Here is a 25,020-nt window from a genome sequence, read left to right as displayed (position 1 = left end):
ACAAAGTGTTTTTGAAATTAATAGAGAACGAAGATGAAAACTTAGAGGTCTGTTGATTTTATTGTCATCATCCATGTTCTCTTGGCTCGGAAGCATGAATTTGAAAACTGAAGCGCTGTTTTTGTTGGTGGAATTTTTTTTAACAAAGATAACCCTTGAAAAGAGAATGAGAGCAGGCATGTGACTTTTTTAATTGAATTTTAATTTATACATAAAAAATTTAAAATTGTGATTCAATGATTAAAATTAATTATTCTCATTTGAAACATCTTTATATATATATATATATATATATATATATATATATATATATATATTAACTATTATTTTAATAATATGAATAGTTATAATCACGTCTCCTCGAAAACATTACCAGCTATTGCAATTCTGCTTTATTGCAACAATGACGTACAAGCTTTGTTTCATGCCTTATAATATTCTAACTGCAAAGACGTTAAAAGGGAATTGGTGAACTAATATAATAAGATTAGAGAAATATTATTGGTACGAATTCGTACAGTACAAATGTCATATATGAAAGATATCCTGTGATTTTCGTTTATTATTGAATCTTTTTCAGTTTTTGATTCACTAATGAGCCAATTATATTTAAACATTAGCCTTGTTAAAATTTTCGTGCTATACTCTTTCGCAGCAATGTTAGATTAATTTGTAGAAATCACTCATGGAGATGTCGGCTTGAGGGTGAGGCAGCGCAGGACGGGGAGCATTTTTTTTTTTTTAATTAAAGTAGCATAAAATTCAATTCACTCAAAATTTAAAACTAAAACTATGCATAATTAATCTAAAAAATTCAATTCAAAATTTTAAACATTTTAATAATGAACTTCAAGAAGTAGCATAAAATATCTATTTCTTTTTATGAATAACCTTCAATTAAACTAAGCACAATTTAACACTGAATTTTTTAAAAGAGCACCCAACAAATCAGAAACAAGCAATGGTCTAATATACTGATTTAGTGCGTCATGATTGATTAAAAGAACTTCAGATTTTATAGGCAGCGTTTATGAATGTCGAATGGTTGTTAGCCATTTGATGATATAAAAAAGTAATATATATATATATATATATATATATAGAAAGATATAACTTTAACTTATTTTAATTCAAAACTTTTAAGTTTCTTTTCTTAGTTTGTTGTTATATAATTTCCTTTTGCTCTAAAGGGTAATCCTTTGGAATTGAAAATTCCTATCTTTCGGGTTTTTTTATATTAAAGGTATATAATATTATTATTAGTTATATGACAAATATTATTTTAATAATATCATTAGGCTAATCTAGTATTATTAGTGTAGTCCTATGGTTGAGCAAGTAAATTAATACTAATATAATTTTCATAGCAACTACAATAGAACAAAAATGAATTATTAGTCAAAATAAGAATATATATAACAAATTCAAAGTCAAACTTGCTTGCATGTCGTCATTATTTCGAGGTGATGAAGATAGTTTCTTCTGCTGCATCGCCAACAATAACTCATTCTGAAGAGCAGCTTAGTTTTCAGAGATCTTATTTAGCATGGACCTTAATTTCTGATTCTCCTTCACTTCCTCTAGCTCAACTTGCAACAAGCCAAACTAATTAAAATCCAGTCACAGAAAAAGGACTAACATGAGGGACATCGATCAATCAATCAAAATTTATGCAGATTAAAATAGGTTTGTGTAAACCAATTTAACTTATCAAACATTACTCTTCAAACCATCCCCTCCTCCTTCTAAATTCCATTCCCACACTTCTCCCTCCCACTTCCCCATTTGTCCCACCACTAGATCTTTTTGCTCCGAGTTACGCTTTTGTATTGCCCCCATCATCCATCTTTGTCACCACGCCTCCCTCAAACCACCCATAGTTATATGAATTGATAGATGAAGAAAGTTCAAAGGAAATGATTAGTCTGTTAATGAAGTTATGATTTTAAATTGTGGTTGCGGTTGCATTTGCCACGAGACAAATACTTTTACATTGTGGACAATTACAAGAAAATACTATTGATGCGGCTACGATGTAATTGCTGACAACGTTGTGGCCGCAATTGAGATTGCAAACCACAATTTAAAATCATGAATGAAGTATTTAAAGTGGATACATGTATCATTATAGGAAAACAAATCATTAAGGTATGAAATGTTTGATAAACATCCAATGAGTTAATCCTGAGGCAAAGTAAAAAAAAAAAATTATAAGTATAATAGAATTTATAATGTAATAAAAAAAATAAAGAAAATTGAAATGTGTTAGAAGATCGCGCACATTCATAATTTTGGCTCATATTAAGACATTGTCCAGGTAGAGATTAGGTTCGGGCAATTGATATTTAATTACACCATCTAATTTTACTAATATATTTTTTATAATATTTTTTCAGAAATATCATATTTCTGGAGAAACCTTTCCAACATTTTTTAGAATTTCAACACATTCAAAATACTTTTAGGAAGTGTTAAATGTTTAACATTTTTCGGAAATTGCTTTCTGGGGACCATTTTTTTTTTTTTATAAAAAAAAGGCACCACCAAAGGGGTAAACTTTGCAGTTTTGGATAGCCGGTGACAGTGATGTTGTAGTTGCAGTGAATTTGAATGATTTTCATCATTGTGATTGGACTGTCATGCATTAATGGGTTCATGTTTCTACGATCTCTTTTAGAATTTCATAATTTTTTTATATTTTAGCTAGGATTTATTCTAAAGAATTATCAAGGAAGTGAGTGTATCAACCTATAGCAAACGTAGGCATCTTAAAACAATTAGTGTTCTTTTTTTATCATTCTAAAAATTGGTTTCTAGAACCGGTCAATAATAAACTCATATTTTATTTTAAACGGGAACATCCACTTTAGTCTGTAGTAACATTCTCTCTAAATCCATATAATAATAATATAATATTTATAATACAATATCTATTGTTATAAAATTATAGTAATGCTGTATTAATTGGAAAATACATTGTAATACTATTTAAGGTTAATAAAAAATATTTAAATAATATATCAAAAATATTTTTATGTTACTATTTACACGAAAAGAATGTTTTATTATAACTTTTATTATTGTCTACACTAAATTAAACTATTTTTATCTTGATATTTTATTTATAATTAAGCTATGACATACTTATAAGAAAAAATATCTTGTATGAGGATGAGAAGTTTCAATTTGAATCGTGTAATTATATATTAAAAGTTAAAATTTAATATGATGTAACTACTTAAAAAATCATATAACTTTTTAAAAATTTAAATAAATTTTTAAAATTAAATCTTAATTATTTATATTTAATTATATAATCTAAATTTAATTCTCTATAAGATATATTCCTCTCATATAATATATCTTGTACATATTAACATGAATTTATAAAAAAAGATCTGATCTCCCACTCAACAGAAAATGGAAGAAACATGGGACTGGCCGGAACCAACCTCAGCTTGCTTAGGTTCCGCCAACAAAGTTTCCACCCACCTCACAATCTACTGGTCCACTAATTGAACAATTTGGGGCTAACATTATCTGCCATAAGTTCCAACTCCCTTCCTCTCACGCAATTCCCCTAAACCGGCCTCTCAAATCCTATACCCTATAATTCACTGTAATAGGTGAAATGCAAGAGACGCTCCCACGTACGTACCCTCAAACCAACAAATTAATTCTCTTCTCCTTACAATCCTAAAATCTTCCTCAAAACCAATAATAGAGAGAATGAAGGTAATTTTGTCTTTCAACGTATCACATTCAGCATCACTTAATAGTGATGCATATAAGAGTTGTTTGTGTAATTGTTACAGATGCAGGATTGTATCATCAGTTTTTTTTTTTCGATCGACAAAATCTTTCTTTTTTTGTCTGCAGATAACCAGTATATTTCAATTTGTATATGTCAAAGTCAGGTACAAGTAGTTACATAATTAACCCGACTACAAAATGGGAATGTAAAAGATAGAAGTATATCCTCACCAAAGGTTAATATCTATCAATGCTAAAAATTGTAACATAAATAAAGATTAGCAACTGCTAACTCGTTGACAAGTACACTAAGTTTGTAACGAGGAGGTTCGAGTGTGAAACCACAGAAATTTTGTTTGTATCTAAATTGAGTAAACTCAATTTACAAGTAAAAGATGAGAAAATAAATTAATAGATAAAAAAGATAAAAGATAAGATAAAAATTTAAAAGAAAAGATAAAAGATTTAAATATAAAAATAGAAGATAAAAAAGATAAAATATTGAAATTAAAAGATGATAAAGATAAAAGGAAATATATAGAAGATAAAGAAAGATAAGAAAAATAAAAAATTAAGATGAAGATAAAGAAAAATAAACTCAGAATGTGATAACTTTGAGAACTAACTTGCCTTATTTGCCTATGATGTATTATTTTATATTTTTTCATATCAATTTGGTAAAATTTTTCTTACACACATATGCTAAAATACTTGTCCCGATGTCTCACAATGACAAGTCTATCTTCCCCCCAAATGTCTTTCCAAAGACTCAATAGATAAAATACATGAAATTTTAATTTTAGATATTTGCTTTGATGCATAGGCATAATGCAATTACTCTATGTCTAATAATGATTTTATTAAGATACTCATTTCTTTTAGTTCTATTATAAATTATCATCTATCATGTGACTAATCTGTAAAACTGATACATATTTCTTTTAAGGATTATCCTCTATCGAATATCAAACCCCTAAAGATGATATAAGGATGAATGATATATGAAATTAAAATAAGAAAAGATAATAAGAAAGAAAATACATGTATACATTAATAAATATGAAGTATACAATACATTTTTTGACTTTTTAGGTCTGTCAAACCCCAACTGAGGGTTTAACCTCTCATAGACATAAAATATCTTACACTTGAAAAGAGATTTATAAATTGAAAAAGAAGGAATAGAAAAAGGACATAGAAATAAAGATTTTTCCTATTTGAAATACTCAAGCTTAAAATGTATTCATTAGAGAACTCATATCTGGGATAATGTATTTTCTTCTTGGCTTGATTCTCTTTTTATAGTTGTTGGAGTGGACTTGGACTTAATGTTAAAAAATTTCCTTATTTGTATTTTCTGAATTTTTTTCGCTTTTAATCTTCCTTTTCATATTTGCAAGTTATAAATAAAAAAATATCAATTTTAAATATTTAAATCAAAAATAACTACTAAATAAATATTTTTAATATATTTTTATTATAAAAAATAATTCATATTTAACCGTTGTGAGCCACCTCACTGTTATCCCTCAACATAAACAAAATCCTGGAAAGCTTTTTATATAGCTTTTTCCACCGAAAGATATCTTCCCCAACCTGCACTTGAAACCAAAAGATACAAAAATTTTAGAATGAGTCATACGTTTGACAGACTAGGATATTTATGGACCACACACGATTAGTCAAAGTGAATAATTCATTTCCAATGAAAGTTTTACATGTCAATTACATTATAATTAGTTAATTAATTGACCCTTCATGTGTACGAGAAAGTTTTTAGGTTTCTAATAGTACATATTTCCTCAGTTAATATTTTAATTTAGTAACTTAATTTTTTATTTTATTTAAATTAATTTTTTTAATAAAAAAAATTATACAAGCAACATGTCGTCATTAATGTAGTAGAGGGTCCATTACCATGGGAAGACTAACGTGAAGATTTAATATATTTTTTTATATACAACATGTATCGAAGATAATTTTGTTTGAGTTTGATTGTTTCATACGATAAAAAATTTTCCTTCTAAATATTTAACATATATACAATTGGACGTAAAAAACTTAAACTTTATACTTCTAATTATTTTGGAAGAATCTCAAGTCAATTTATACTCGCACCACAAGTCAAAAAGATCGATCTCTCATTACTGAAATTTTATTTTAAGAATTCAATCTCCCAACAAATACTCTTGTCTATACATACATTTTAAGGTCGAGTCTGTGATTGTACGTTTGAAGGTTATTGGTCAATCATACAACATCATATTGATTGTTGATTAAATATCCTTTTGGATCGAGCTAATATGTCACGTTTGAGTCTTCATTTAAAACTTTTACTTTAGTAAGAGTTGGCTGATTCATGCTAGAGAAAGGTAGCCACTCATCAGAAATATGAATATATATGGTCAAGATACATTATCCCAGATTTGCCACTACAACGAAAAAACACTTCTCTCTTCTTGTTCAATGAAGAGGATAGCAGTGTTAGGGTGAAAATATCAGGGTTTCATAGTCTGAAAGCTTTTTTTATCATAATTAATATTTGTATTATTGGAAAAGAATATATACATAGTAACCATGATACGTGAGGGGAGGCACTTAGTATAGTTACATACAACTACACTACTTAGTCATGTAATTCGTGTTATTCGGTTCTTCTGGTACTTGTTTATAATATATTTTTTCTTTGCTGACCCCCCCCAAAAAAAACTGTATTGTTGAAAATTGTTTTCCCAAGTTGCAGAATGTGTTTTCTTTAAAAGAGAAACAAAGAACGAAAGAATATAAGCATGTTAAAATGTTTTGAGAATTTTGTTTTAAAAGCAGGAAATCAAAAACCATTTTTTTAATAAAAAATGTATGGCAAAAAACGGTACTCGAACAAGTTTTTTTTTTATATTTTTTAAATAAAATAATTTTATAAACCACATAAAAATTAAACTACTCATATATCTTGGTGATTAGTTTCTTCTTAGCATCGTCGAGCTATTTATGCAGAATAAACGCTAGGATTGAATTTTATGTGTAGCTGTTACATAAGCTAGTTTTCTGCCACTAATCACATGTATACGGTTTTTGGGCTCCCTCTGTGCCCACGTATATATAAATTATAGTAACTTTGCTGATTAAAAAAAAAAAGCTTGGGCTTGCTTTCTGAATAAAAAGATATGTTTGCAAGGATTATCTATAATGATATGATAATGATAATATTAGAGAAGGATAAAGACATAAAGTTAACAATAAACAGGATATGATATAAATGATGATGATATATAATAACAGTACAAGTAAAACTCACGATTTATGACAAACTATTTGTACACTAGAGATGTTCCCGTTTGCTGTTAAACATATAACACAAGCACAACGAGGTAATTCATCATCACGATTTCCACTTGTCAAATATCTATCCCTCATGCCTCTCATAACATGAGATTTATTCATGAAATATATTATTATAAGTACATAGAACTACACTGTCTCATTATTAATTTGTGAATCTTAATTATCTTGAGATTGAGCAGCACCTTAAGCATCTTCCCATTGCATCCTGAACACAACAGCTGAATCTGCAAAACGCTTGGCCTTGGAAGCCACCACCAATATTAGGGAAACCACCACCACCACCAATGTTAGGGAAACCACCACCACCACCAATGTTAGGGAAACCACCAATGTAACCCCCGCCAATGATTGGGATGGAACCACCAATGTAACCCCCACCAATATTGCCTGGGAAAACACCACCAATGAAATTCCCACCAATGCCTGGGATGCTAAGTTTGCTAACATCATGAATACCACCAACTAATTTGGCATCACCAACTCTATTTGTCTCTCTTACTACCTCACCTGCAAACACATTAACTCAACATATTAACAATTTTGGATAGAAAAATGAATCTTGCACGCCCATTAGGCCTTAAGTGTATGTACTTTGTTAGGGAAGAGAAAGATAAGAGGGGAAAAAAAAAAGAAAATGATAAATGTGATTGATGAGAAAGAAAAAAGAATTCAAATTTTACCGTAGATAAATAATATTCAGTTTAGGGATTTAGAAAAAAAAATTAAGGTGTCACATAGGAACTAAAAACATATTAAACATAAAATTTAATAAAGAAAAAATAATATTATATAGTCTATGAAAGTACGTGTTTTTTTCTTTTCATCATGCAATTTATTTTTGAAATGGTCATTGTATTTTTTTTTGCTGCTTATTATTTTGTTTATTTTTTTTGTTCTAACTAGTCCCTATGATATTTAGTTTATTTTCAATTAGTCCTTGTGAAAAAAAAAACAAAAAGAAACTAAAAATAAATTATCCAATATTACAAGGACAAAAAAAAAATAATCTAAAGGTCTTAAATAAAATAACACAAATTTAAATAAAAATAAGTATTTTTTCAAGGATCATTTATAAAAAAGGTTTAAATACATTTTTTCCTATAATTTAATGTTTTTTCATTTTCGATCCTGTAATTTCTATTTTGTTTTAATGATTACAAAATGTATTTGTTTTATTTTTTTTACCTTAAAAGGATTTTAGATAACACTCTAAGCATTTTTTCACTGTTATAGCATTTTAACCATAAAAAATAAAACATACATTTTGAAATGATTAAAATGAAAAAAATATTATAAGGACAAAAATATATTTAAACTTTAAAAACTGCATAATTATGTAAAACATATTTAAAAAAATAGATTATTAAAACGTTTATAACAAAAATACATTAGTAATATCATTTCATAAATTTATTATGTTTTAAAAGATTTATTTTAATAATATTCTCTTAATTGAAAATACTCATGAGCAAATAAGGCAAAATGATATATAGCTCACCCTCTTTCAAATTCCTGGCTGCAGCTACCTCTGAGGAAATGAAAACGAGCATGGCCAACAGGCCTGTGATGAGTAATGCAATCTTCGACTTCAAAGCCATCTTTCGGTAATAAACTACAATAGATTAACTCGAATGAGAAATTAGGGGGGATGTATACTCTATATATAGGAATGGAGGAGGGAAAATTGGGACCTTTCTCTTAATTCGCGCCGTAGAGTATTAATTCAATCTTTTCTAGAGTTATAAACCGATTTGTTCTTGATCATCTCCAGCTCAATTTCCTTCTCCATTTTCAATGGTAAAAATTTGTAGGCTATGAAATTGAAGCACAGCAATTATTGTAAGTGACTACGTGTATATGCTATATGTAATAGAAGGTAGAGAAGTAGACACCTACTAGTTTGATAGTTTCATATCATAATATTGTTTTTATTTATTGTGAAGACAAAGTTAAATAAAGTTTCCCAAGTATGTTGGGTGTCGTTTTTAAATAAAATAAAATTTTCATTTTAGTAATATATATATATATATATATATATATATGTATATGTATATATTAGTATTTAATACAAGTCTTTTAAGATGGATATTAGTAAAGTAATATTTTAATTCTAATTAAAAAATAACAAAAAAATACTTTAAAAGATATAAGTTTTGTCCAATTTATTTAAACTATGCGTCAAATAACTTATTAGTTTGATATCGTAATATTATTTTTACTTACCATGCATTAAGTATAAAATTATTTAGCAATTGAGTTGGTATAAATGCCCCTTAATTAGATTGTTTCTTTTATGTAAGCTCACCCCTGATGGGTCTGGTAATATTATTTTCTTGTACTGAATTGTCATCTTTTAACTAAGGGTCACAATTCGTGCTTGTTTTAATAATATTAGTTTAAATACGAGCCTTTATAAGGAGGATTATCAAAGTAATGATGTACTATATGCATGTGAAATAAGTTTATATTATTATTTAATAATAAATTATTAATAATAATTAAAATAATTATTATAAAAATTAATATATAAATCATATATGATCATTTGTTTGTAATTAAATATCGGTATAAAAATATTTTATATCTGTAAACAAAACAGTGTATACTCTTATGTTGGAGAAGTTAAGTGTGTGTCTATACATATAAAGCTGAGAAAAATATTTTATTATAAGAGGTGGAAAGATTAAATAATAATCATTATCAGATCAAAATAGAAAATTTAAATTTAATTATTAATTAAATGAGGTAAGAGAAAAATTACACTTATTTAAATTTAATTATTAATTAAATGAGGTAAGAGAAAAATTACACTTATTCTTTTCTCACGCGATATTTTTCTCTCACCTCATCTAATTAAATTTATATCAACAATTAAATTTATATCATTTATTTTAATTACTATTTGATTCTTACACTTTTCATGATAAAACACTTTCTTTATATATATAAACATTATAGATTGTTATTATGAGCATTAAAAAAAGATTTTAGAAAATCATCTCATGACAAGATAAAGGTACCGATCATCACCGACAATTGTAATTGTCTTCAGTACCATGTGTAGATTTTTTGTGATGAATTTCAAACACAAAAAGTTGTGGATTCATCGATCTTGACACCTGGTTGTGATTGTGATGGTGTGTGCCTTGTTAAAACCAGCAAAATCATTTCTCTCAATGGAAGTGTCGAATTTTGTATGCATGGATCCTCATAATTTCATTTTGACCCCTTGCTTCCGTAGTTGGATATCGTTCTTAAATATGAGAATCTTTCATATTTTATATTGTTCATTTAAACGAGAAGATAAAGGTAGTTTTATTTTCAAAATAAATTTATATTACACCTAATTTAAGATAAACTACACCGAAATCTTTACGGGAAGGCAATATAAAATTTTCAAAATAAATTTATATTAATGTCATACGGTGTAACACCTAAATTTTTACTGTTTTTATTAAATAACATTAATTTCATCTTTCATAAGTGAAAACATTAATTCAATTATAAAATTCAATTAATTAGAATTTATGTGAGTTGCTCTAAAAGTTAGATCAACTAATTGGACTAGTGTGACATGAAACTATTCTATTGACGTCCATTAACTCCAAACAACCTACACATCTCAGTACTTATCAAACAAGTCCAAAATTGTGTCCTATTTTTATTTTATTTTTTAATTTTATCAAAAATATTTTTAAGATAATAAAAATGCATATTTAAATAATTTACATAAATATAAATTATTTTATAAGTTATTATTATCTTTTTATCTTATAAAACATATAATTTAATTATTTATATTAACTTATTTTTTAATCTTTATTTCTCATTATTTATATTATTTTATTACTTAATCTCGCATAGCCACGGTTTGGCCAAAGATACCATTTGTTCAATCATGGTATAGTCACGGTTGAACCAATACAATCTGTGAACTAGTACTTTCATGTAATAATTTCAAATCCGGTATGGAAAACATTGGCTTCAGCTGTGTTAACCAAATTGCGATTTAGATTGTAAGATATTCTGGTAAGCAGACAACAAAATATCTCATAAAGATTAATATGATCTCTAATTAATTATAATTAACCTGCTGGATGTTTTTGAAATGATTCTAACATTCTAAAATAAATTAATAGTATTATTTTATATAATGTCACAAGAAGCAACTCTAGACTAAAGAAGCAATTAATACTTGCAATCCTTCATTTGACGTCTTATGGTATAATAAGACAATTATATACATTAATCTTGATTAGAGAGTGAGATTACACCCTTTTGACGAAACATCTTTCTCACACTTAGTCTAAAGTCTTTTAGACTAACCATTTTGGTGATAAGGATCCAAAAATCACATGGGAGGCAACACTTTCTTCATTCAATTAAAAGTTCACTAATTCAATTAAGAAAACGGTTTGTTCGGTTCTTGTGTGGAGGGCTGTTCACATATACACGCAATTTGTGAAGTTAATTTGATCCAAATTGATTTGAGTTGAATTTTTTGAATATTTAGATCCAATCCAATTCATTCAAACACGTTTATATATCAATTGGATCACCATTTTTAATATTTAAATTTAGGAATCCAACTCATTATTTAATTTTTTGATTTCAATTATTATTATTATTAAAATAAATTATACTAATCATTTTAAGGTTTCGTGAAATACCATAAACTTTTTCTATTTTAAACATTTATAGCGGCCTTCCTTGTAGGAAAACTTTTCAAATTAACAATTAATTATTATAAGAGTTATCAATATAATATTTTTAAATTATATTTAAAACAAGTAAGAGATTATTATTGTTGTCGTGATTGTCCCTATTGTTAAACATATTAATACTACAATTAAAATAATAATAGAACCTGGAAAAAATCCTAATTATATATATATAAAAAAGGTATTACACATTTTTTTATGAAACCATAAGTATTTTTTAATGGGAGAGAATCTTATTTATGATGTAATTTCATACTCAAAATATAAACTTGAGATCAACAATTAGACTAGAACAATTTAATGGCATTTGATTCACATTCTCGGTAGTCAAATACTTTATTAATATTTAAATTTGGGTTAGTTAATTGTATTTTTTTTTGTCTCTAAATTTTATCAAATTTTTATTTTTAGTCCTTAAATAAAAAATTAATCGGTCTTTAATCTTTTTAATAGTAAATGATTTTAATCATTATCATCAAATATAGCCTTTCACTGATGATATATCATTATTTAATTACATTTTATGGAAATTATCTTCCAAATTGTAAAAAAGTATTCAAAATATATTAAATCATTTCTGACCGATAAAATCCTCCTTAGATGGTTGCTTGGCTATATTTCTTATCAAAATCCCATTCAAACACATCACATGGAGAATTATTTCAACCAACTTGTTGAATTTATTTTCGGAGACCAAACCAAGTAAAACTATAGAATTATTTCAAGCAACTTGTTAATTTATTTTCAAAACCTTCCTTCTGATCAAGGCTAAATCCTTTACAGCGGCACTCATAAAATCTGCAATCTGAAAATTTTCATACAATTATTTAAAAAAATAAGAAGCATACATGAACTTTCTTTTTCATCCAAGCAATTATGAGCTCTTCACTTATCTCGTGATTATTTTCAAGATCACATTCACGCCTTGCTAGCAAGTTCCAAAATTTTGGTTGTGTAAGAAAAATCCCTATTTTTCGGTTGCTAAAGGTTTATGGAGGAGTGTGTCGTTGAACCGCCACGGCTGATGGTGGATTCAAACACGAGATTCGATCGAGCTTGATGGAGGGGGTGATGTGGTGGCGCATAATGGCGTGTAAGGTGAGTGCAAAGAGAGGGAGCGAAGGGTGCATTTCATTTGGGGAGGGTTCTTGAAGAAAAATATAACACCAAGTTTTGTTTTTTCCTTCCAATTCCTAACCTTTCCACAATCTAATGCTAATCCATCACCATATTCAGAAATGACAACGAATAAGAAACACGAACCAACGATAAACTTCACGGCATGCCAAATCGATCGACCCACTTGGAGAAAAAACTGAAACCGAGCTCAGAAACATTGACACGGGAAAGAGGAACAACTAAAAGCAAAACCCATTGAAGGAAAAGGCCTTCATTGTTTTCACTCACACGGTTTTAATTTTTCTTTTTTTTATTTGTGTTTCAAATGGATTCTGATTTGTGTTTTGAGGATGTGATTTGCTGTTTAAAGTAATTTCTGCTAGTTTCAGCTGTGAGAAGTTAAACAATAATTAAGTATTTTTTTTAAGTAATTTTTTACCGTCAAAAAAGGAACCATGCACCTTAAAATATAATTAAATAATAATAAAAATAATAGCATGTCATCGGTTTATGATTAATCATTTTTTTATTCATGGATTAAAAAAATTTAGAGAACAAAAACATAATAGCTCTTTAAATTTTAATAAGGTAACTCCTTTTCTTATAACAAAAGTATTGAAAAAGTTTACTTTGTATCTATGATAGTGAGCGTAATTAGTAAATCTCATTATATATTGCCTCTTCCACAATTGAGGTATCTTTATGAATATTGGTTGTAGTATACATTCTTCGTCGACCACGAATCCACGATACTATGAATCTATGATCGCTTCTTCTTTTTTTTTTTTTTGAGAACGAAAAAAAAGATTAGGCTATTTGTATCAGATCCATAAATTCGGCCCATATTAAGCCGTTGCTCATGTATAGTTTTTTTTTTCCTTTCGATTTTTTCAGTCTTGATCGATGCTGCTATAGACTATACATTATAGTAGTCTATTATTACACGTTTTTTTTTTCGGGTTTTTTTTTGTTGTGAATATACTTTTATTTTCGTTGATTCCACTTTTAAGGCGTAACCAATTTATTTTAAATGGAACACCTTAATGAAGTTTGTAGTTGATTATCTCCCTAAATCCATTTAATGTTGTTTTACTAATAATATATTGACTATTATAATTATAATATAATAACTATTATTATAATTTGTATGGGAAGAGGAGTTGTTCGAGGCATTGCAGCATTTGATAGATTCAGCAAAATTAAATTTAGACATGAATGACAGATGGGGTGTATTCAGACAGTGGCTTCAGCATACAAGAGCTTGCATAATAGAACCAACGTGACACTTCTGAATGTGGATGAGAGGCTGCTGTGGAATTCATTGGTTCCTTTAAATGTTACTGTGCTTGCTGTTACTTACATAGTGTTTAGAATACTTATCGCAGAAAATTAAGATTTATTGCGAATTCAAAAAACATATAACAATAAAAATAAAATAAAAAATAGATTTGCATACCCAGAGACATGTTCTTAAGAATCAATTTTTATAAACCCTTTATGAGTGAAACTATAAAGAATAAATCCTTATCAACTTTAAACACCAAATCATTTTTCCACTTTTTATTTCTAAAACTAAGCTTTTTGTAGTTTTTGTCTACTACACTTTACTTTGGGTAGATACTTCTATTTATAATATTAAAGATATATGGATTTTGATATTTTTCAAAAAGGAAAAATTTAATTTAAAATAATTTCATATTTCTTTATTTTTTATTTGAAGTTAAAATTATTTTATATCCTTTTTATCTTAGGAAACTTCTTGATGTAAGACAAAGATGATTTTTAAATAATCATATGACTGATCCTAACTATTTAGATCATCTCTTTAGGTATGTAGTAATAGAATCTTATTCTTATTTTATGGACAACTTTTACATTTATGAAATAATATTCTTTGTTGATATTAATTATATTCTTGGTGCTATCAAATAATATAATAATATTTCACTAAAATATTTATTTGATTAAATTAAATTTTTTAATATAATTATCAAATAAATAATTTTTTTACTAAGATTAAAACGCTCGTTTGTGTATGATCTCACAGGTTCAATATTAAATCATAATAAATTAATCATAACTAATTTACTAATCATAACTAATTTACCAAGATAGCATGAAGTAACATATTTTACCTAAGAGCCAATGGAAGAATAATATAATATTTTTTTCATCATTTGAAGCTCAATATTAGCTCTAAAATACAGTATTACATTACTGTTAAATTCTAATAAGTTAACACATTATATTTATTTAATCAATGAATGACTTAAAAAAAAATTCTTTCATTAATTATTCTGATCAAGGTCTTAATTTTATCATAGAGTTCAAACTCATTACGAGTTAATGGATTTTTTCTTGATTAATCAATAATTTTACAATTATTTAATCATATCCAATACTCATTCAACTAGTATCCTAAGGTATTAGGTGTCCGAAATTAAAATATAACAAATAACTTATTAATCACTATGATAATTTATGGTCAAAGTAAATTATTTTATTTCTTATTAAGAACTTTCTATTAACATTCAGACAATATTAATCATTAAAAATTTTCAATTGAGTCACCTCTGACATCCACATGTACATCATCGATATACAATTTAATAAATAAAATTTATTAATCTTTATTCATTAAAAATCATTAATATGTTTGGATTATTGATTCCCTATTCACAATTATCATATTATAAAAAATAATTTATATTAAAATTATAAAGAACTTATTTTTCACTATCATGATCTTTATCATAATAATAAGTATTTAATTTTAATAAAAAAACTTATCAAATTAATAATTTAATAAAATTATAAATATGATAGTAAAATAAGACAATTTTTTTTACTAAAATTAATAAATGATACGTTGAATCTTGGTCCTACACATTTCTTCTCAATAGTTTCGTGGAAATACCAAAAAGCCCATGTTGCTGAGTTGCTGAATCTTTGGTATGGGTTGGTTTTGGGTTGTGTTGTAATGTTTCTATTTCAATTCTTGGATTATGCTGTTCAATCTATTTTTAGCCACCCTGATACATCTTCTATCAGTATGTTTGGCTTAGTATATTTTTGCCTTTTAAAAAAAACTATGATTATAAAATTATAGTAATGTTGTAATATGTTAATTTATATTACAATAACATTGTAATATTGTTTACGGTCAATAAAAAAAAATTGGTTTTAAAACCAATTTTGTTTTGAGAATTTCGTTTTAAAAACAGGAAATCAAATGCCAAACTTTAATTAAAACATGATTAATTAAAAAAGGTAATCAAACAAGTTATATATATTTTATTTTAAAAAAATATATAAGAAAATATATCAAATAGCCCTCATATCTTGGTGATTATTAGTTTTTTCTTAGCATCATCGAGAGATAAGAATGCTCCTAATTATAAACCAAAGATTAGAATTGAGTTGTATATCTGAGATATCATTCAAAGTCTATCAGAATTTAAATGCAGCATTGACCTTGTTCAATTTAGCATCGGCTTGCTAAGTTTTCTGCTTTCTGAATACGATTGTAAGATGACAATATAATTATAGAAAGACAAACTTTAGAACAGAGAGGATGATAATACGTAGTAACATGATAGAAGTAAAACTCACTATTTATTACAAACTATTTGTACAGTAAATATTTGAGTTTGCTCTTAAACCTATAACATAGTACGACGACATATTATTGATCACAAATTCTACTTGTGAAATATCTCTAGTGGTAAGAAAGGTCGACAGAAATGACATGCAGGCCTCCATGTTGTCTATCCATTCCTCTCATATGACGAGATTTATTCATGAAATATACTATTAAGTACACATAGATCACACTGTATCTCATTTTTATGTAGGTCTTATTGTCAGTATTAGCAGCAAGCTAAGCAACCTCTCGCATTCCCATAACAACAGCCATTAATGCAACGGAATTGGCCAGGGAAGCCCTGACCAGGGAAGCCCTGACGGGGAAAGCCCTGACCAGGAAAGCCCTGACCGGGGAAGCCCTGACCAGGGACCAAAGGGTAGCCCTGACCGGGAAAGGGAAAGCCTTGAACAGGGAAGCCCTGACCAGGGAAGCCCTGACCGGGAAAGCCCTGACCAGGAAAGCCACGACCAGGAATGCCACGACCAGGGAAGACAGGAGTAGGTGAGCCACGACCAGAGCCTTGCAACCCTCCACCAACTAATTTGGCATCACCAACTTTACTTGTCTCTTTAAGAACCCCCTCTGCAAACATATATATTAACTCTTAACAAATGAACCGTGGGAAAAATGAAGGGAAAGATATCTAAGTTTGAATCTCTTACTAACCAAAATTGAACAACTAATAATTAATATTTATTAATAAAAAAAATACGTAAACCGTATATATAGAGAGAGAGAGAAAATGATTAATGTGATTCACAATGAGACAGAGATAAAAATATATATATAAAGTGGAAATAAAAATTGAAGTTTTATAATAAAATGTGGGGTGATTGAACTATTCCCTTTTAGAAAATTTTCATTTATGTGTTTTTAAATCTCAAAACAACATTAATTATTTTTTGGTAATTAATTTAAACAAGATTTTTTTCTAGCTTATTAATCGATCTACATATTTATTATGAAAGTAGAAGTGAAAATACCACTTATATATATTTATTGTGAAGAAGAATAAAAAACATATGAACAAAAAAAATGTAATAGAAAACTTAATAACTATTGTATTAGGACAACAATAAGTTGGAAAAGATATATAATGCCAGAGGGGGGGGGGGAGGGGGCATTTTTTACCAAATGAATAGAATTATAGAATTATGCATGAATATTTTAAGGACAAAAACAATATATATATATATATATATATATATATATATATATATATATATTATCCAAAAAAATTATAAAATGTTTATAACAAAATATCAAGATGGCTAGTATCGATCTTTTCATAAATTCATCATATTTTTTATTTTTTTAACTAGTGTTTTTAAAAACATTTATTAATATTCTCTTACTTTAAAATACCCATGACATGCAAGAGAATAGAAGGCAAAATGATATATAACTCACCCTCTTTCAAGTCCCTGGCTGCCACCTCTGAGGAGATGAAAAGGAGTATGGCTAACATGCCAGGAATAAGTATTGCTACCTTCGTCTTCGAATCCATCTTTCAGTAGTATACTACAAAGTCTACAACAGATATACTCAAATGCAATATATATGTTTGGTAATGAAGGATGAGAAAATTAGTGCAAATGTATACTCTATTTATAGGAGGGGAGGAGGGAGAAGTTGGGACCTTTCTCTTAATTGGCGCCGTAGCGTACTAATTCAGTCTTTTCTAGAGTTAATTAAGAACTGATTTGTTCTATTCCTTCATTTTCAATGGTAAAAAGTTGTAGGCTATGAAATTGAAGCATGTATAGCAATTAATTGTTATTCCTGAATACGTGTATCAATTTGCTATGTAATGAAAAGTGGAGAAATAGACACCCACTGTAGTTTTATTTATTTATGAAATACTGTAGTTTGCTTTTACATGCCATAATATCCTTTTTATATATCATAGGTAGAAAATAATTCAAAGGACAACGTTAGATACGTTTTCTTAAGTTTTTCAGAATTTGTTTTCTAATGAAGATTCAAATTTTATTGTAATTAGTATGGAATAAAAATAGAACAATGTGATAAAAAAATATTTATTTTAGTAATCTGCATACCGACTTTACTTTTAATAAGAGTCTTTAAAAGGTAGATCATCAAAGTTAAATTTTAATTCTAAACGAAAAGTAACGTAAAACAAATTAAAAGAATGTGTTTGGACAAGGAATTCTAAAGAGGTCATCTACTTTTATAAAGAATCTAAAATACTTTGTGGTTATATATATATATATATATATTGTATGGTCATGGAATTTGGAAGAAATTCAAGAAATTTATGAAATTATTTTCACTACTTGAAACTAATATTTTAGTATATCTGTACAGAATAAATAATTTTTTAAAACTAAAATTTATAATAAATAAATACTATATTTTAAAATTTAACAAATTCAAATTTAGTTATACTCGAGTTTCATTGTTCATGTAAGACTCGAGTTTTGATTTTTGATAAAAAAGAAATTATCAGATGTTACTTAATTACATTCAAAGATTTTTTTTTTTTTTTACTTTTTTCAAATAAGAGTTGTATCTATATAAAATTGTTCTGTTTCTTAGTATGATTTCTATCATCGTACCTTCCGTTGAATTTCGGATTAATAGCTAAAATATTAAAAAAATATTTAAAAATTTAATAACATTTATTATCACACATATGAAGATAAAAACATAAATGTGATTTCAACCTATCTAATAAAATAAATTACATAACTCATAATAGTCCTTTATATAATCTCATATTTTAAAATTGTCGAATCTCATTGTCAATGTTATTGAATTTCCACTAAACGAGTTGTCAAATTGTCAAATTCATTGCCAAATTAATTTCCATGAAACTCATTGTCAACTCATGCTCCAACTAGTTGCCAAATTCACTAAATCAATAGGGACAAAATCTTCTTAAAGAATTTATAATGTATTTTAAAGGGAAATATTGACTTGGTTAGCATGCTCCTCTTTGAAAATGTGTTATTTGAGTCTTATTTCGATAATTAGAATATGTTAATTTTTATTCGCTAGAGAGTTTGAAAAACAAAAATGAATTGAAACTGAGAAATTGAGGATAATGGGTTCAAATTTATATAAACATGAGAAAAAAATACAAAAGCTCTAAATATATATTTATAATTTTTTCAAAGTCAAGGGTACATTTACACACTTTCAATCAAGGACGGATCCAAGGGGATAAGCACGGGTTTTCTCCCCAATATTCTTTATGTATAATGAGAAAAAATAGAAATAAAAAAATGCTAATAGAGGAAAATAAATAGGATTTTTCATTTAATATTTGCTAAAATTCTTTCTAATGAATCCTTTTTTAGTTTTACACTTAAAATTAATAATAAATATTTTTATAAACTAAATTACCATTTATTAAATAACTATTTATTAGAAATTAAATATTAAAAGAATTGTGTAAAACAAAATTCCTCCTCTTTTATAATACATTCGTAAATCCATCTCTACTCTTAATTCAACGTAGGTGTGACCATTTTGGGTGGGATATGTTAGTGTCTATGCAACCACATTCAACATATTACACTGAATTTGAAAATAAATATAAAATAAATTTTATTTATATATCTTAAAATGAATGTTAAGGACCAAGATTAGCGATTTTAATACTTTGCATACATAAAACTAAGGAAATATTGTTTACAAAAACTAAAAATAATAATTTCAAATTTTAGATGAAAATAATAAAAAAATAAAAAACATAAATAAAAATTTATTCATTTTATAGAAACAAAAATCATATTTATGTCTTTTATTTAATCATAAAATGCCGAAATTAATTACCACCGATGGGTAGATGATGTGGTGTGGGCAGACAAAATAGAGAAAACGCAAATCAATTAATTTTACGTACACGTTACAATATATTTTCTTCCAAGGTTGTTTTTTCAAACTCTCCATTGAGAATCCTCTTGAAATTAATTTCTGCACAGCATAATTTCAATTTTTTTTTAGAATAACTTAATTAAAAAATGTCTTGAAATTTTCAATAAAGTCGTGGCTTATGTATTATGTTTATTCTTTTATAAAAGCCGAGTAATTAAATTTTTTACTATAGGTAAATTATTTTTACATTAAACTTTTCACAATTGGCAATCCTAAACAAGATTAATTAGTAAATAATTTTTATTATTTTATAAAAAGTTGAGCATACTTTAAAAAAAAATAGGTTTATGCAATAATAATAATATATTATTATTATTATAAAATGGGTTTTTATGAACTAGTTTTTTTAAACAATAATAAAGTAAAATTATAAACATATCTCTATATATATGGAGAGAGAAAGAGAGACAAATGCTGACAGTGTACTCCTTTTAAACTCAATTATAAGTCACACAGAAAGCTTTGCTGGACTCAAATAAAAGTAATTGTTAATTACTTACCCTGTTTAATTATATAATTTCAAACATGCCCTTTAAATTAATTAATTGAGAGTATATTTCCTAAGTCTTGAAGAGGTAGTCCCGAACATATTTTTTTAATACACTTTATTACTGATTTAATTATTGAAAATTATAATTTTTCGTATGTCTCATCTTTTATTTAGTTTTTAGTATTAGATTGTGTATTGGAAGGAGTGTTGTTATTCACACAAAAAAAAGGAAGGAGTGTTGTTAGTATCCTCTCTCTCTTTATATATATATATATATATATATATATATATATATATATATATATATATATATATATATATATATATATATATATATATATATATATATATATATATATATATATATATATATATATATAGTTGCATTTTTTTAAAAGAGGAGAATCGTGTGAGGTGATAGTACGTACTGTAAAAGATATTTGATTTAGTAATAACTTTTTGAATAAATTCTATTGACACCTCTTCAGATTTTATCTTATTATTCTCATATCCCTCCTTTATTAGTCCTCACAATAAACTCTTTAACAGTTTACATGTTATTACATTCTTTCCGCCATGCTCTAAGTCCTAAGCTTCAAGAGTGCTTTAATGGTGGGTGAAGAAAAATCTAGCTCTAAACCCTTGAATCTTTGGTAGAAGATGAGAGAAATTGAAAGAAATTCACCGAGTGTGTATTGGGTGTGTCTACGGTGAAGAGAAAGAAAAGAAAGAGTGGACTTGGCTTGCTTGATAAGTTTTAATAAGAATTGCCAACTTCATGACAAGTGGCCAAGTAATTTGTGGTCTAGAAAAATTATAGTATAGATTTAATTTAGTTGTAATTGTTCATGATTATCCTTAACAAAATCAAGACCTATGTAATGAGAAGTCAACTAAGTTACCATTTTAGTTAATTGGAGTAACTAAATTTATTAAAGAAAAAGCATAGAAAAAGTACTTTTTGTTACTTACTATAATTACTAAAAATAATTACGTAATTAAATTAAATTTTTACTTTATAAATTATTAGAACAATGAATTCTAGAAATTCCCAATAAACTAGTATTGAGCTTCCATCTGCTTAACTAGGAGTACTTTTGTCATTTTCGTAAGAATTCTAAAAAAATATTAAAAAAAAGTCTCAAAAACCAATTTTGGCATTCTAAATATTTTCTTATTAAAATATAATATTTCTGAAACAAGATATTTATCAGTGTTCTTATTAATGATACACAATCAAGCTTTTAATTCAGCTTATTAAAGTATTTTCAATTAGTAGTGTATAATTAATGAAGGTATAATAATAAGAATAATTTAAGTTACACACTTACAAATGATATTTGGAATTTAACAATCCCTTTAATCAAATATTTCTCAGGGAGATAAATTGAATAATTTATCTTTTTAAAAAGTGACAATAACATTTCATCATATTGTGAAAGTATAAATGATAAGAACATATTAAGAGAAATGTTAATCTCTCTTATATAGGCATTACTTTCCCACGAGCTAAGCCTCTTCAACACACTCCAGCTCTTGGGAACAGCACTGTTGAGCCTTGAGTCAATTAACAATTCTTTTTTTTTCCTCTTTACTTTTGTGCTAATTCGTGACTAATTTGTTTAACGTTAATCTCTTATTGGATACGTTGAATCGATATTTTGTCCTAGACGTTTAAATTGATCTTGGATCTCTATGAATTTTTTAAAGCTTTCATAATTGATTAGATTTACATAACATACTAGATCGACATCAAATACTTGTTCGGCCCCACTAGAGAGGACTGAAACAACATACCATATATGTATTAGATCAATGTAATTGAGTATCCATACGAACCTACACAAGGAAATAATCACATTTACTAGTAATCACAAAATTGAACCACATACCCCTGCTTAGAGAATAGATTACCTAGATGGTAATGAATGCACACAAGCCCAAGGGCCAACGAGGTTGGAATTAAAAGGATAGGACCTCCATTAAACATTATTGTTCATTAAATACACATGTATTATTCACATTCACTACTTTAGGCCAAAACCACTTAAGCGTTAGAGTATCTTTTATAATTATTTCCTTCTTCGGATCACACCACTCGAACGAAGTGAAGAAGGAAGAAGAACAAAGATCCTTCCACAGAAGGAGTAGTATTCGATCATATTGTAACAAGAATATTTTGGTGTCAACCTTGAGACCATGTAACACAACAACAACAAAACAACTTGAGAATCAACAACATGAAGATGCACACGTAGAGGATCAGACCAACTTATCCTTAATGGTGAGGAGGTTGCAAGCACATGTATCAGATAGGAATCAACACCATGCCAAAGAATTCATGGCCCTTTGGCAGGAGAATGCACAGCTACAAGAGGGTAATCGATTTTGGTGACCTAGAAATGAAACACTCGTTGGAGCAAAGGTAAAGCCAATGACCATTGAGATGTCAAGGACCACCATTGTTGGTGTTCGGTAGGACATCCCCCAACCCGTAAACACGTCAGGGAAGCATTTACGATAGTTCAAGAATTCTTTCGTCGCCCCTTACATTATGAAGGCTACCTTTCCTTCCAACTGGAAAATTATGACTATCAAAAAGTATGATGGTACAAGCAACCCGAATGAGCACCTTGACGTTTACATCACTCAAGTCAGTTTGTACATTACCGACAATTTTGTTTTATGTTGGGTTTTTTCCCATATCCTTGAAGGGTCAACCCCTGCAGTAGTGCACCGAACTATCCTTTTATACCATAGACTCGTTTGATACATTGGCAGCTCTGTTTAGAATGCAATTCGCAACTAGCTAGCCTCATCACCTAACATTGGTAGCTTAGGTCAACATATGACAGAAGAAGAAATAATCGCTTTGGACTTTCATGGAACGTTTCAGAAAGATAGCTTTGATTATCTGAAACCTAGACCTAGTAGTCACCATGAACCAGTTGATAAGGACACTTAGGTCGAGACCCTTTGTGAATGGAGACGCCCGCCTCTGATATGGATGAGTTACAACGAAGAACAACCAAGTACATGCAAATAAAAGAACTGACCGAATATTGGAACCAGGTTCCTTTTATAAGAGATGGACCTTCAATAGGGCCAATCTCCACCATAAGATTAACAAAGATCAATGGTTGGAGTGAAAACGCATTTTGGTTACCAACATGGATAGTTGAAGAGATGTGATGTCAGACCACGATTTGACAGTTATGCCAAGACCTCTTAAAGAAGCACAACCATCACTAGGAACCAGTGATCCAAAAATTGAATACCTGTCTGACCCCATTAGGAACTGAAGCAGCATACCAAATATGTATTATGCCAAAGTAGTCGATTGAGTATCCATTCAGACCCACACAAGGCAATAATCGTAATCACTAATAATTGTGAGATTAGGCCACCTAATCCTTCTCAGAGGATGGATTACGTAGATGGTAATCAATACATATAAGTTCAAGGTCCAAGGCCTAACAAGGTTAATTGGTATAAAAAGTATAGAAATCCCATGTAAAAATTATTGTTCATTGAATGCATATTTATTATTCATATTTGCTGCTTTAGGTCAAATCCTTACTTAAGTATCGAAGTATTTTTTTGCATATATCTCCTTTAGATCACACCACTCGGATGAAGCAAAGTAGGAAAAGGAAAAACAAGAATCCTTTGACACAAGAAGTAATATTTCATCATTTTGTATCAGAAACACATAATATTGCAAATTAAATAGAGAAGTAACGTTCGTGTTTTTCTCATGGTGAAATAGTTTATTTTTCTTGCTGAATCTAGTTTATCCCTCAACTCATCTAACGAACTGGACGACCACCATGGGTTGCTGTCAAACACTCAAACGTGTTAAGAACCCAGACCAACAACTCAAGTTCAACAACAGTGGCACGAAACAGTACCATCGAATGCAGCATCGTATAAGTGCTAAAGGAAAAGGAAAAGGAAAAGGCAAGGCCAAGAGATAGCGTACGGTAAGGGTTAAGGATTTTGAAACTCTAAAAGATAGGGTCATTGAATAGAGTTGTGGCAGC

The 25,020-nt window shown here is 28.0% G+C and overlaps 2 protein-coding genes across 2 annotated transcripts; both read right to left on the bottom strand.

Moving 5' to 3' along the window:
• Positions 1-7,024: 7,024 nt before the first annotated feature.
• Positions 7,025-8,731, bottom strand: LOC114384443 (dormancy-associated protein 2-like). Its single transcript, XM_028344114.1, has 2 exons — positions 8,597-8,731; positions 7,025-7,605 (listed from the first exon to the last, which is right to left on the bottom strand). Exons 1-2 carry the CDS (start codon positions 8,694-8,696, stop codon positions 7,259-7,261), a joined length of 447 nt encoding a protein of 148 aa, XP_028199915.1. The 5' UTR covers positions 8,697-8,731; the 3' UTR covers positions 7,025-7,258.
• Positions 8,732-16,510: 7,779 nt separating this feature from the next.
• Positions 16,511-18,151, bottom strand: LOC114384442 (cysteine-rich and transmembrane domain-containing protein B-like). The gene is made up of 2 exons (XM_028344113.1): positions 17,995-18,151; positions 16,511-17,166 (listed from the first exon to the last, which is right to left on the bottom strand). Exons 1-2 carry the CDS (start codon positions 18,089-18,091, stop codon positions 16,808-16,810), a joined length of 456 nt encoding a protein of 151 aa, XP_028199914.1. The 5' UTR covers positions 18,092-18,151; the 3' UTR covers positions 16,511-16,807.
• Between the last annotated feature and the right edge of the window lie 6,869 nt (positions 18,152-25,020).

The sequence above is a fragment of the Glycine soja genome, chromosome 14, assembly GCF_004193775.1.
Source record: "Glycine soja cultivar W05 chromosome 14, ASM419377v2, whole genome shotgun sequence".
Classification (NCBI taxonomy): Eukaryota; Viridiplantae; Streptophyta; class Magnoliopsida; order Fabales; family Fabaceae; genus Glycine; species Glycine soja.
Note: the sequence above shows the minus strand (reverse complement) of the source record. Positions and strands in the feature narration are given on the sequence as shown.